Genomic DNA, 13,149 nt, shown 5'->3' with positions numbered 1-13,149 from the left:
TGGAAGGTGGTCTCAAGGAATTTTCTATCCCCCTTCTGTCCCGCTGGAGGGGCTTGTCTCAGGAGATGGGACTTAATGGACAGAGATGCGAAAGATGGGAAACTAATAAGTCAGGGAACCCACAAAAGAAACCGTAGCAGTCGTCCTCGCTCAGGGCAGTTTTTGCAGGCTACTTTTTCAATTACATCCATTGTATGATTTTCAGGCATCTCTTCTATTATCCAGAGAGCCATCTGGATCAAAACGGTAATAAAACTCTGTTGACAGCTGCCACAAAGCTGACTCTGTTCTCAGAGCCCTTCTTGAATTTCTGCTTAGTCACAGCCGGGGCTCAAATGAACACCAGGAAGGTCTTGGGGAGCAGAGTCTAGTTCTGGAGCACTGCCCATGATCCTCTTAGCAACTCCCGTCAAATCTCACAGTAGTGATTGTGGGTTGTGACGGTGTCCCAGGGGGGAAAGTGTACCAGCTTCGGGCATCCCCCGAGGGACATTTTGACAGGGGAAATCAATGCAGTGATAGATACGCAACATGTTGTGACAGAAGCTGCCAGGCTCCAGATCTTTTTTTTTTTTTTTTTTTTCCCTAGTCATTCAGTGACAGGGAAATTGTAAAATTCGGGGAGGAAAAAAACAAGATTTCAAAGGTGTACCACTACCCACGGAGGGCTGGGGAGAATGCCACTTCTCCTTGGGAACGTCAGCTTCGCATCATTTGGGCAGTCAGATAATCTCTGGTGAAAGCTTTCAGAATCCAGAAAGCTGCCATAATTTTTAAGGCTCCTGCAGGGCCTAAAAGCTTGTAATGTATTTTCTGTTCAGTTTAGATCGAAAGGAGAAGGGAGCGGGGCGGGGTAGGAGAGAATTGTTTTTTCCTGGCTGACATTATTTGTTCCATCCATTAATAGACAGGCGGATCTGTAAGAGGATAATGCGTTTAACAAGTCCGGTCCTAGGTGGATTTACTGAAATAATCGGAAACTTCATCAGCCAGTCAGAGCCTTGCCTCGCTCGGTGCGAGCAATTTTACAATTCGTTTTAAGAGACCACTGAGTAGCTTTCACCGGTCAAAACACCGACCCAGCAGCACATGATTAAACTCTCAAACGAACATAAAAAAGAACCCTGCAGGACATCTCCATTTCAACCTGCTAGCTTTTCAGGCATCTCACAGTGATGCTTTTTATAACAGCCTGCGCTATGAGGAAAAAGATGAATAACTTAAAAGAGCAGAGAGCAGTGCTCAAAAATTGAGTTATACAAACTGCAGCTCTTCCTGGGTATCTGAAAAACTTCCCAGGGCTACAAAGTTCATTGTTTCTTGAAAGAGCAACATGCTGTGATTCATTACAAAATACCACATTACAAGTACCTAGCTGTAGATATACCATATGTGAATGTATCAGTGCTTCTATTTTCTGTTGTTTCTGCTGCGATGCATATTTTCATTATCTGATTTGGCTAGACTGCAAATGGAGGAATAAAGGAAATATACTAACCAAAACGCGATTATAAATCAGGTACAATTGCTCTGCCGGCAGTGCTGTTTCAAGTAAACGACAGTATTTGTGGGGCTGCCCTGATAACAACCCTTCATTGACACCACAAAGAGAACCAGTTGCAATTATTTACAATGCAATGAACTAGAAATTTACTTTAAACAGCTGTAAATTGATTCACAGTGGGGCGCTATCACCACTGACTTGTCAGAGATATAGCGGAGAATTGAGTAATGTGTGATGAGACCAATTCAAATTTCAACCTGGTAGAGTTTGAAACAAGTTTGAGACTTGTTTTAGAAGGCTCTAGAAGGGCTCCATAGCCTTTTTAAATGTCAGACGGTGTGATACAAAGCTATAAACTTTGTCCTCACACCATCTACCCAACCTTGTGCTTCCCACTGAAGCAACTGTTAATACCGCAGGATACGCCAGTAACGTGGGGTTTGCTGCAAGCAACTTCTGTGCTGTAGGAGAAATGTTCATGGGTGTTAAAAACTGTTCATTGTTTTTGAAAACACAACTACTGTTTTCAAAAGGCGTTACAGTGTTTGGATGGAACAACCTAAAGGAGGTGGTTCTAGTGAAAAACATAGTAAAGATCAGCCAACTGGGACAAAATAAGTATGTCAGATATGACTGACAATAAAAACATGACATCTAGGTGAACGTTACCTGTGATACGCTTTTCCAAAACTATTTATTTAAACCCAGTTGGGAAATACATTCCGTGATTCCTCTTAAAGATCCGAGTCTACTGCTTTTACAGTTCTTTCAATATAAATGTTAGCATTATCTTTCCTGTTGGTGGCAATAGATTAAAGCATCTGAATTACTAGATAATCCGTGGTATTTATCGAGTGCTTACTGTGTGCAGGTACTGTACTAAGCACTTGATGCATTGGAACCCCAGCCGGAGTTTGAAAATATGCTGCAGGTCTCTACTTTTTCCTAGCTGAAGAATATTATTTATATATGCTTATATTTTACTTCTAAACTCCACATAACCTCCTCGATTATTTTCATTTTGTTCGTTCAATAGAGTGGTAAAAGAACAATAGCTAGGAATGCCATTGCAACAATTATTTTTTTTAACCATTTTTGATGATGGCTACAGAGCAATTAAATGAGGCCCGCCCAGACATAACCCTAGCTCCCTCTGCACTGTTTATGCACTTGTATCTGACCCCTTTGGGCATTTGGAATTAACTCCACAGCACTTATGTATATGCCTATAAATTATTTATTTATATCAATTATGTCTCCCTCTCTAGATTGTTTTGGGAAAGGAATGTGTCTACCAACTCTGTTGTATTGTACTCTCCCAAGCACTTAGTACAGTGCTGTGAACCTTGTAAGAGTTCACTAAAAACTATTGATTAAAGAGTCTCGTGACCCTCATCATCCGTTGACATTCACTGGCAAAACCGCAATTCACTTCTTCAGGATTCGCATCATGTTCACACTTTCATTGTTCCAGTAGGTTAGAGATTTTACGCCTAATTGGAGAAGATTTTTTTTTTTTTTTTTGGTGAAGAGCACATGACTTACGAGGAATTAAGAGGTTTCATCTAATCTTGCATTGAGATATAAACCCTCCATATGTTTTTAAAACCACCTCCAAAAAGAGGAAGAAAACAGACATCCCTTCTTTAGGGTCACATTTACTATCACTGTTCTTTCTAGGTTCTCAAAAGCAAAACCATGACATCACCATCAAATCATAGAACGATAGAGGGAAGAGACCTTGCTTTGCTCCAGGGGGCAAGAGCCACCTTTGGGAATTGGAATGCCAGGCCCTGTTTAAGTGGGTAGAAACAAGTTAATCAGGTCGGACACAGTCCATGTGCCCCATAGGGTTCACAGTTTTAATCCCCATGTTGCAGAAGAAGGTAACTGAGGCACGGAGAAGTTAAGCGACTGGCTCAAGTTCACACAGCAGATAAGTGGAGGAGCCAGGATTGGAACCCAGGTCCTTCTAACTCCCAGACCTGTGCTCTATCCACTAGGCCATGCTGCTTCTTTATGACAAGGAAGGGAAATGCTGGATTCAAGACAGCAGAAGCTTGTCTCTGGTGAAATTGGTTGGGTTTCTGAGAAAGGACTGGGGAGTCTGAGGAGATTCAGGAAAGGGCAGGAATAATTTTTAGAGCCAGGTCTAAAGGGATATGAGGGATGGAGTTGCAGTAAAGTGCTCAGTTGCCTCAGGCAGAAGGAACTACGTTTCAGAGGCTCCAATAGGCACGGAAACAATGGAAATCTCATCTGCAGAGGTCAATTTACATCTTATCTTTTTTTCTCCATTTCAGGTGCTGATTCAACTTTTGTTTCATTTTGCCCGAGAACCAAATGCCAGTTCCAGAAAACCAGTACTTCCATAAAAATGGGCAGGAACGAAACGATAAGGGATCTGAAGTTCAGAGTTCACCCACGGATCTGTTTCAAAGGTGATGCAACTGCAAAAGTCAAAGCAATCCCTCCCCATTCCTTACCAGGCTTCAGGACTTCAGCTTCTCTCTGCTTTAGGATCTCCAGTTCACGATGAAATTTCAGAACAAAGAAACTTAAAATCATTTGTGAAGTTAGTATCAGCAAGAGGAAAAAGCTGTGGCAGAACCACTGAGGCCTTCTGGAATTTTGGCATCTAGAGTGTGGTTTCCTGCAAAAACAAACAAAAACACAAGAAAAAGTGGTTAGAACTACCTTTGAGAAGAAAGCACAACTGCATTTTGCTTTTAGTAAATACTTTGAAAAAGCTACCAGAGTGAGGAGGGGAAATTAAAACAACATATTTGATGGAAGAACATTACACAATATCACTGTCTCGTCAGACAGCAGCATTTGGGTGCCTCTAGCCACTCCTTTATCATCAGAGCCCTGAAGCCTGCCTCTCCGGAGAAAGAGGCCCCAGTCCAACCGCCCTCCCGTCAGGCCCTAATAGAGCACAACTGTCTGAAGTTCAAGACATTCACTGATGCTAAAGTGTTTCTTGCACCCAGGTCACTGGGATAGATGCCTGGGGAAAAAAGAATGGGCCTTGGAGCTCAGAGACCCAAGTTGTTGGTTTTTTTTGTCGCTGCTGTTGTTTTTTTTAGTACTTGTTCAGTGCCTTCTCCGTGCCAAACACTGTAGTAAGCGCTGGAGTAGATACGAGCTACTCAGGTTGGAAACAGTCCACGTCCCACATCGGCTTCACAGTCCTAATCCCCATTTTACAGATAAGGTATCCGAGACACAGAAAAGTGAAGTGACTTGCCCAAGGTCACACAGCAGACAAGCGGTGGAACAGGATTAGAACCCGGGTCCACGTTCTATCCCCCAGGGCAGGCTGCTTTCCCTAAGCAGCAGTTCTAGTCCTGGCTCTATCATTGGCTTGCGGTGAGATCTTGGCTAAGAGACTCTGCCTACCCATGCCTCGATATTCTTAATCAATCAGTCAATGGTATTTGCGAGGACTTTCAGTGACTTTCGGTGAAGGTGCAGAGCACTTTACTAAGCATTTGGGAAAATACAGTGCAATGGAACCTGGAGGCATGATTCCTGCTCACAAGGAGCTTCCAGTCTACAGGGGACTGAGCCTGCTCTGACTGTACTCAATCTACCCTGATGCTTGGTCCAATGCCTGGCACATAGTAAAGCACTTAAATATCACCATCACTGTTACTGTAATTATCCCAAAACAGGAACGAGTTACCACCTCCAGCATAGAGGATAGAGCACGGGCCTGGGAGTCAGAAGGTCATGGGTTCGAAACCTGCCTTTGCCACTTGTCTGTTGTGTGACGTTGAGCAACTCAATTTCTCTGTGCCTCAGTTACCTCATCTGTAAAGTGAGGACTGAGACTGTGAGCCCCATATGGGACAAGGGATTGTGTCCAACCCGATTTGCTTGTATCCTTCCCAGCCTTCATTACAGTATCTAGGACATAGTAAGTGCTTAATAAATATCATGATTATTAATTATTATCTTAGATTATGAACGCAGGGAGGGCTGGGGACTGTGTCCAATCTGATTATTCATAACTATTTAGCATAGGACTTTTAATATAGTACTTTGGCACGTAGTAAGACCTTAATAAATGTCATTATGATTATTTTGCATCAATATCAAATGCACACAGCCGATTCAAGTTGTGCACGAGGACGCAAACTATCAGTCACATATATCTGTGCGTGTATGTGTGTATATGCACGTGTGGACTTCTTCTTCATGGTTCTCAAAGCATCCCTGAATGGGCCTACGGCCATGATGAGAAACATACAATTGAAAAAAGTTAGAGGGGATCCAGAAAGTTAGCAAGGCCTAGGGAAATTTATCTCGAGATTAAATAGAAATGGTAAGAATATGGCCAAAATAAATTATTGGAATATCACCAAATCTTTGCAACTTCCAAATCAATCCCAAATCCAAATAGATCCACATTACTGTCAGAATAATAACGTCGGAAGGTATTTACTCAGTATTCACTTAGAGCACATGAGTAAAAGAAAGGATGTGAAGGAGAAATTGTTAGCTATTAGTATATAATCACATAATTAGGCATATCACATCTTCCGATGTAATTTTCCCAAGAGGAATATTGCTTTTATTTTTTTAATTACTCTAGGAGAAATGAATAATTGGTAAATTTTAGCAAGGAGAAATCAACACGAGTTTGATTTAGACAAGGCATAATAGGTTACTAATGTTAGAGTTTCATTTTTTTTTTTTTAACAGTATGGTGTCTCTCTTCAACATCGATGAATGATCCTTTCAACCATATATTACAGATAATATACTGGATGGGTTGATTTAAGTGTAAGGTGTCATTCTAAATAGACTATAGTTCCATTAAAACAGTCTGTGTTTACGTCCCATCCGAAAGCTTACTATATGAAAATGCATCAAGTAGAGCATTCACAAAGAAGTTGTAGATTTAACAGAAAAATCTTCCACAGAGACAATGACAGCTGTATTCACTCAGACCTGTCACAACCTGGTGGCAGTAATAATAGTGGTAATAATGAGAACAATGATAAAAACTAATAATATCTCTAAGGGTCTACCACGTGCCAAGCACAGTGCTCGACAGTGAGGTAGATACAATCAGGTCGGACAAGAATATGACCCCACAGGGGGATGTCTCCGGTCTATGAGAAGCAGCATAATTCTAATAATGTCGGTATTTGTTAAGCGCTTACTATGTGCAGAGCACTGTTCTAAGCGCTGGGGGAGACACAGGGGAACCAGGTTGTCACCCGTGGGGCTCACAGTCTTAATCCCCATTTTACAGATGAGGTAACTGAGGCGCAGAGAAGTGAAGTGACTTACCCACAGTCACACAGCTGACAAGTGGCAGAACCGGGAGTCGAACCCATGACCTCTGACTCCAAAGCCCGGGCTCTTTCCACTGAGCCACGCTGCTGTGGAAAGAGCCCAGGCTTGGCAGTCAGAGGTTTTGGGTTCTAATCCCGCCTCCGCCCCTTATCTGCTCCGTGACCTTGGTCAAGTCACTTCACTTCTCTGGACCTCTGTTCCTTCATCTGTCAAATGGGATGAAGACTGTGAGCCCCTTGTGGGACAACCTGATGACCTTGTATCTACCCCAGTGCTTAGAACAGTGCTTGGCACTTAGTAAGTGCTTAAGAAATACCATCATTGTTAAGAGGGAAGGAGTTAAGAGAGGGACAGTGGTAAATTGAGGGTTCAGTTGATCAGTCTCTCTGATGAATCGTCCCTCACATAATAATGTTGGTATTTGTTAAGCACTTACTATGTGCAGCGCGCTTAGAACAGTGCTTTGCACAAAGTAAGTGTTTAACAATGCCCTGTCTCACCAGTCCATCCTCCTCTGCATTCATACCATCAGTCTAATTTCCCCTAACCCAGAGTTTGCAACTGGAGGAACCGAAATACGTCATTTTATATCGCACTCACGGAATCCCTAGTTTTCCCACTTCCTGACTGGGAATGAGCACTTTCATACGAGGCAGCCAATAGAAAAAAAAAAAAAAAGGAAAGGGAACCTGAAACATGCAGGTTTGGGGGTGCAGAGTGTTTTGAGCCAAAGACACTGCATCCTACATTCTCCTACCTCTCTGACGGCTCCTTCTCTGTCTTTTTCCTCTGCCTCCCACCCCGACTGTGGGGTGTCTCTCGAGTTCCTTTTCCGGGTGCTCCTCTCTTTTTCTCTCCCTAAATCTACCTCACTCCCCTGACCAGGGAAAGGTGAAAGCAGTGCTTCAGAGATGCAAAATGGCTCCATCTGAGGTTGTGTTGGAAGGGGCAAAGAGTGTGAGCTGGGATGGAGTCAAGGAGCCTGTCTCCCTCTCTAGACTGTTAGCTCGCAGTGGGCAGGGAATGTATCTGCCAACTGTGTTGTACTCTCCCAAGCACTGAGTACAGTACACTGCATATAGTAAGTGCTCAATAAATACCACTGATTGATTGAGTAATGGATCAGGTGGGTGCAGTTGGAAGAGAGGCTTAGGGGGGCGTATTTGCGATTGTTTCCTTTCACGACACTCCCCACAACTTACCACTGCAAGTGGCAAAGTGGGCTGTTGATAGAACGCTTTAAACCTAGGCTGGATCCATATTCAGATGAATTAAGCTCTAATGGAAAAAAGGAACACTACTAACAATGCACAGAGGAAAAATTATAAACACTTCTCTAACTTCTTCCTTGGTGGGGATAAAAATAGTAGTAGAAAAATGGACCACCTGACTCCCTAGAACACTCCAGCAACTTAAAAAAAATCCCCTGCCAGAAACATCGTAGATTAGTGGAAAGAGCATGGGACTGAGAGTCAAATTACCTGGGTAAATGTCGGTATTTATTAAGCGCTTACTATGTGCCGAGCACTGTTCTAAGCGCTGGGATAGACACAGGGGAATCAGGTTGTCCCACGTAGGACTCACAGTCTTAATTCCCATTTTACAGATGAGGTAACTGAGGCCCAGAGAAGTTAAGTGACTTGCCCACAGTCACACAGCTGACAAGTGGCAGAGCTGGGATTCGAACTCATGACCTCTGACTCCAGGGTTCTAATTCCTGCTCTGCTACTTGTGTGCTGTGTGACCTTAGGCAAGTCACTTAACCTGTCTATGCCTCAGTTACCTCATCTGTTAAATGGAGATCAAGATTGAGAATCCCATGTAGGACAGGAACTGTGTCCAACCCAATTATCTTGTATCTACCCAGTGTCTAGTACACTTGCCTGGCACAGAGTAAGTACTTAACAAATACCATTTTTAAAAAGTTCACTCTCAATTTTCTACTGCTAAAGGAAAGAGCGCCTGGATATGTTATCAAAGGAAGAAGAGGATTATTAAACAACATTTTCAACTGCTAGTTTTCTCTGTGATTTCACAGGCACTGAATACCATGGGCTCAATTTTAATCTGTGTACAGGACATCACTTAATAACATGTGAAAATCCACTTATCCTGGCATCCTGACCCCCCAGAGGCATTTTTCGGGGCGGGATCTTGCTCTACGCATGTTAGAATTGAACTTGTCCCTTTGATCTGCTCATCAATCAAATGAAATCTATTCCTCTGCAATCCAGCTTAGTGCAACCATCACTTGCTACAAACCAGTGATTATTCTTTTAATCTCCTTTTCCAAAAGGAGCTAGTTATGGTATTAAACTTTTTCTTTGTGCCACGCCCTGTCCTAAGCAATCAATCAACACTATTTATTGAGTACTTACTCTGGGCAAACCACTGTACCGAGCAGGTGGAAGAGTAGAATAATGTTAGTAGGCATGCTCTCCGCCTTGAAAGTCTTCAGGGAAAGACACTTAAATTGCCAGATCGGACTCAGTTCCTGCCTTTCATGGGGCTCTCACCACCTTAGACCTAAGAAAAGGAGGTATCTTTTTTTCCCACTTTACAACTCTATTGTACACTTCCAAGTACTTAGTACAGTGCTCTGCACACAATAAGTGCTCAATAAATACCACTGACTGATTGTTAACAGATTTGCCCAAGGTCTCACACCAGAGGCTGCTGGCAGTCGAGATTAGAACCCAAATCCCCTGACTCATTGTACTATGCTCTTAACAATGAGCCACACCGTTTCCCCTGTAAAATACTTCAAATTGTTTAGTACATTAGTTCAACTGTTCTAGTGCCACGCTGGTGTAAACACTACGTTTTGCTGGACAAATTATTTGAGCAAATGAAATTTTGGTTCCCTAACCAATCCTGGTTTATAATTAATTGGTTTCTATCTCATCCGGAGGAGCAATAGACTTCAGAGACACGTATCCTGGAGGCAACGGCAGAGAGCAGTCATTGCCAAGGAAGAGGCCTTTCCTGACAAACCCCTCGATTCCCCACCCTACCAACCCTCGCTCTGCATCCCCTTAAACACTTTGATACTCACCCCACACCCAACACCATAATCAGTTATGTCTGTATCCTTATACTCTGTTACTTCCCCTATCTGTAATTTATTTTAATGTCTGTCTCCCCCTCCAGATTGTAAGCTCCCTGTGGGCAGGGATGTCTCCATCTCTATTGTGCTGTACTGTCCCAAGCATTTAATACGGTGCTGTGCCTACATTAAGCACTGGTGGATAGAACAGGGGCCTGGGAGTCAGAAGGATCTGGGCTCCAGTTCCAACTCCACCCCGTGTCTGCTGGGTGACCTAGGGCAAGCCACTTAACATCTCTGTGCCTCAATTACTTCAACTGTAAAATGGGAATTAAGACTGCGAGTGCCATGTGGGACATGGACTGTGTCCAACCTGATTAGCATGTGTCTTTCCTAGGGCTAAGTATGGTGCCTGGCACATTGTAGGCATTTAATACCACTGAAAAATAAATAACGCTGATTAATTCTAGCACACATTTACCTCCATTACTCCTGACTACAAAGTCATAGGCAAAGATCATCTGAAGAAGAATGAGGGCAAAATAGGGTACAGTAACCACTCGGGTCTTTCAAAATTCTCATCTCTGACTAGACTCAGTTTTCACCGGATCTTCTGGGCTTGTGTCCTTCACTTCACCTTGCCGGTCTGTGTGAGTTTTAGCTTTCCTTGTCTGTGTGGGGTACTTAAAATCGCCATCCTATATTGTAAACAACCATTACGTATAGTTTCATATTTGTAGCTATCGGCCAAATGGCATGCTCCACTTTGAAAAGGTTGCTTGTGAATCAGAGGTGACAGGTTACTTGTGGGCAATGAGTCACTTTATAATTTTGTACTTCCTAAGCATCTAGTACGGTGCACTGCACCAAATAAGCATTCCATAAATGGTATGACTACGACTCATAGAATAAACTTCTTTCTAAAGTTAACCCAAAATGCACTATTTATTCTAAAATGATGTCCCCAGAAAATATCAAGCGTACAGGATCTTCAAAGGTGCTTGTATCTTAACCCATCCAAAGTATTGAGCTTTTGACACAAATAAAGGTAAGATACTTGGAGATATATCTTTCAAAATGACTTGCTTTATAACTAATCAATATTATACAAGAGGCATGTTGTGGCCTTTCTATTTTCTGCTCTTCAATGCCCTATATCCGCATCTGCGCCATATATGACAGAACACAGGTATCGGAGTTTAGAAATCAATATGAACTATGTCTTTCAGTTCATTGATTCCCTTCTACTAAGAGATACATAGCTTGATTCAATTCTGCGAATTACATTTATGTCAAGACAGCTAAAAATGACTTTGTAGCTAAGTACAACTATAGAAATTTGGTAAAGACAGCAATAACCGCGATTGTGAATTTGTTTATGCATATATATGGATATACACCCCTCTCCCCTATATCACCATACAGTTAAGGGTGGTGTCCTGTGACTCCTTTGACTCGGGAAACCTGAATGTATTCACAGAAGCATAATAACAAAGAGCAGCAGAACACACTCAAAGTATGAAACCTATAAGTGAATGTGTGTTGCCAAATTGTACATTCCACGCGTTTAGTACAGTGCTCTGCACACAGTAAGTGCTCAGTAAATATAATTTAATGAATAAGTGTTCAAAGATAACTAGTGGATGGAGATATTTCATTCTATATGTAGGTTAGGGTTTCACATTTTGGGTATGTGCTGGTATGGATTGGAGCCCTCCTAGAGACCTGAAGGAAATGAAGAGAAGCAGTGAGCAAGCAACACTGTTCGAACATCCCAAAAATTAACTTTTACACACACACACCCCTCTGCCCCCCCCCAATCTGAAACTTGCTAAAAGTTTCCTTCCACCTCGTTATCCTGTATATTTGTGTTTATGTCTCCTTTAAAATAACTTGCTGCTTACTCAGCTGCCATAAAGTAGCAACCACAGCAACAAAGGCTAGCTCAGTGGAGACTCCAAAATGACTAAACCTGTAATGTGAAAGGCTTGATGGGGTAATACAGTGTGTGAGTCTTCATTCCACAGCTTTGCCCATAAATTCCACTAACTCGATGCCTCTATTTCGACGGCATGTTTGTTCACTTAGAGCATAAACACATACACCCACCCACACTTATATAGAGAGAAAAATGAACCAGGTTCACTAATAGAACAAACAGATCCTTTCCTCATCCCTCCAAACTCACCCATTTTGGGGACGTTGCGTCAGCGACACTTTACTTTTATCAAACTCTTCCAAATCAGAGTCATTGTTCAAGAGTGTGTATTTTTCCTGCTTGTCTGCTTCCATCATTTTCACCTGAGGAAAAAAAAACCCCAAAAAACAAATTCGAGCTTCAACAGCCTCTGAAATCTACTCGAATTCCCTCTCTGGTTACGAAACGAACGTTGGCAATCCCTGTCTGCCCTTCACCCTTGTGGCAAAGTTTCCGAACAACTTCAAGGAAAATGACCTCTTGGGTCAGTTCCTTGCCTCGGCTCCCTCGACCTGGTGAAAAGCTCTGGGGGCTGTTTCGGCTGCCTCCTGGACTTTCCTACAAGCCACTCCCCCAACTCGCACTACCGGTTAGGTTTCCAGTCCCACGCTCAGGGAATCCCAGGCCGGGCAGCAAAGGAGAATCCTCGGGATACCCGAGGTCTGAAGGCAAAGGTGAGGAGTTGGCAAAAGTGATGGAACGACTATAACTCCACTTTTCAATCCAAAGCCCCCGAAAAGAAACAAGACACAGAATGACTGCACTGCTTCTCCAGCTCCCTCTCAAGAACTTAGTTGGGAAGCAATCGGTTATATTTATTGAGCGCTTATCGCTTGTTGAGCACTGTATTAAGCTCTTGGGAGAATATGATGTAACAACAGAGTTGGTAGACAAATTCCCTGTCCGTGGCAAGCTGGCAGTTTAGCAGGGGAGACAGACAATCAATACAAATAAATAAATTACAGATATGGACAGAAGTGCACTGGGGCTGAAAGAGGGTTGAATAAAGGGAGCAAATCAAGGTGACATAGGAGGGAGTAGGAGCAGAGGAAATGAGGGCTTAGGGAAGGCCTCTTGGAGGACGTGGGCCTTCGATAAGGTTTTGAAGGTGTGGAGAATAATTGTCTGTGAGATATGAAGAGGGAGGGCATTCCAGGCCAGAGGCAGGACATGGGCAAGAGGTCAGAAGTGAGATAGATGAGATCTAGGTACAGTGAGTAGGTTGGCATTAGAAGAGTGAAGTGCGTGGGCTGGGTTGTAGTAGGACAGCAGCAAGTTGAGTTAGGAAGGGACAAGGTGATTGAGTGCTTT

At 42.9% G+C, this 13,149-nt stretch overlaps 1 protein-coding gene across 6 annotated transcripts in view; it reads right to left on the bottom strand.

Moving 5' to 3' along the window:
* The window catches only part of LOC107547942, a 92,993-nt gene that overhangs the window by 44,573 nt on the left and 35,271 nt on the right, over positions 1-13,149 (bottom strand). For 5 of the 6 annotated variants that reach the window (XR_005660619.1, XM_039913707.1, XM_039913708.1 and 2 more), the window contains exons 4-5: positions 12,049-12,161; positions 3,991-4,157 (exon numbers count right to left, since the gene is read on the bottom strand). Coding sequence is in view for 4 of the 6 variants with exons in the window: in XM_039913707.1 (XP_039769641.1) it covers positions 3,991-4,157; positions 12,049-12,155 (274 nt within the window). In the remaining 2 variants the exon portion in view is untranslated. Of the gene's footprint in view, positions 1-3,990; positions 4,158-12,048; positions 12,162-13,149 lie in introns of those variants that run through there. The other variant, XM_029076816.2, reaches the window with a different exon arrangement.

This window comes from Ornithorhynchus anatinus, chromosome 12 (assembly GCF_004115215.2).
Source record: "Ornithorhynchus anatinus isolate Pmale09 chromosome 12, mOrnAna1.pri.v4, whole genome shotgun sequence".
NCBI classification, from domain to species: Eukaryota; Metazoa; Chordata; class Mammalia; order Monotremata; family Ornithorhynchidae; genus Ornithorhynchus; species Ornithorhynchus anatinus.
The sequence above is the reverse complement of the archived record's forward strand: the minus strand, read 5'-3'. Positions and strand labels throughout refer to the sequence as shown.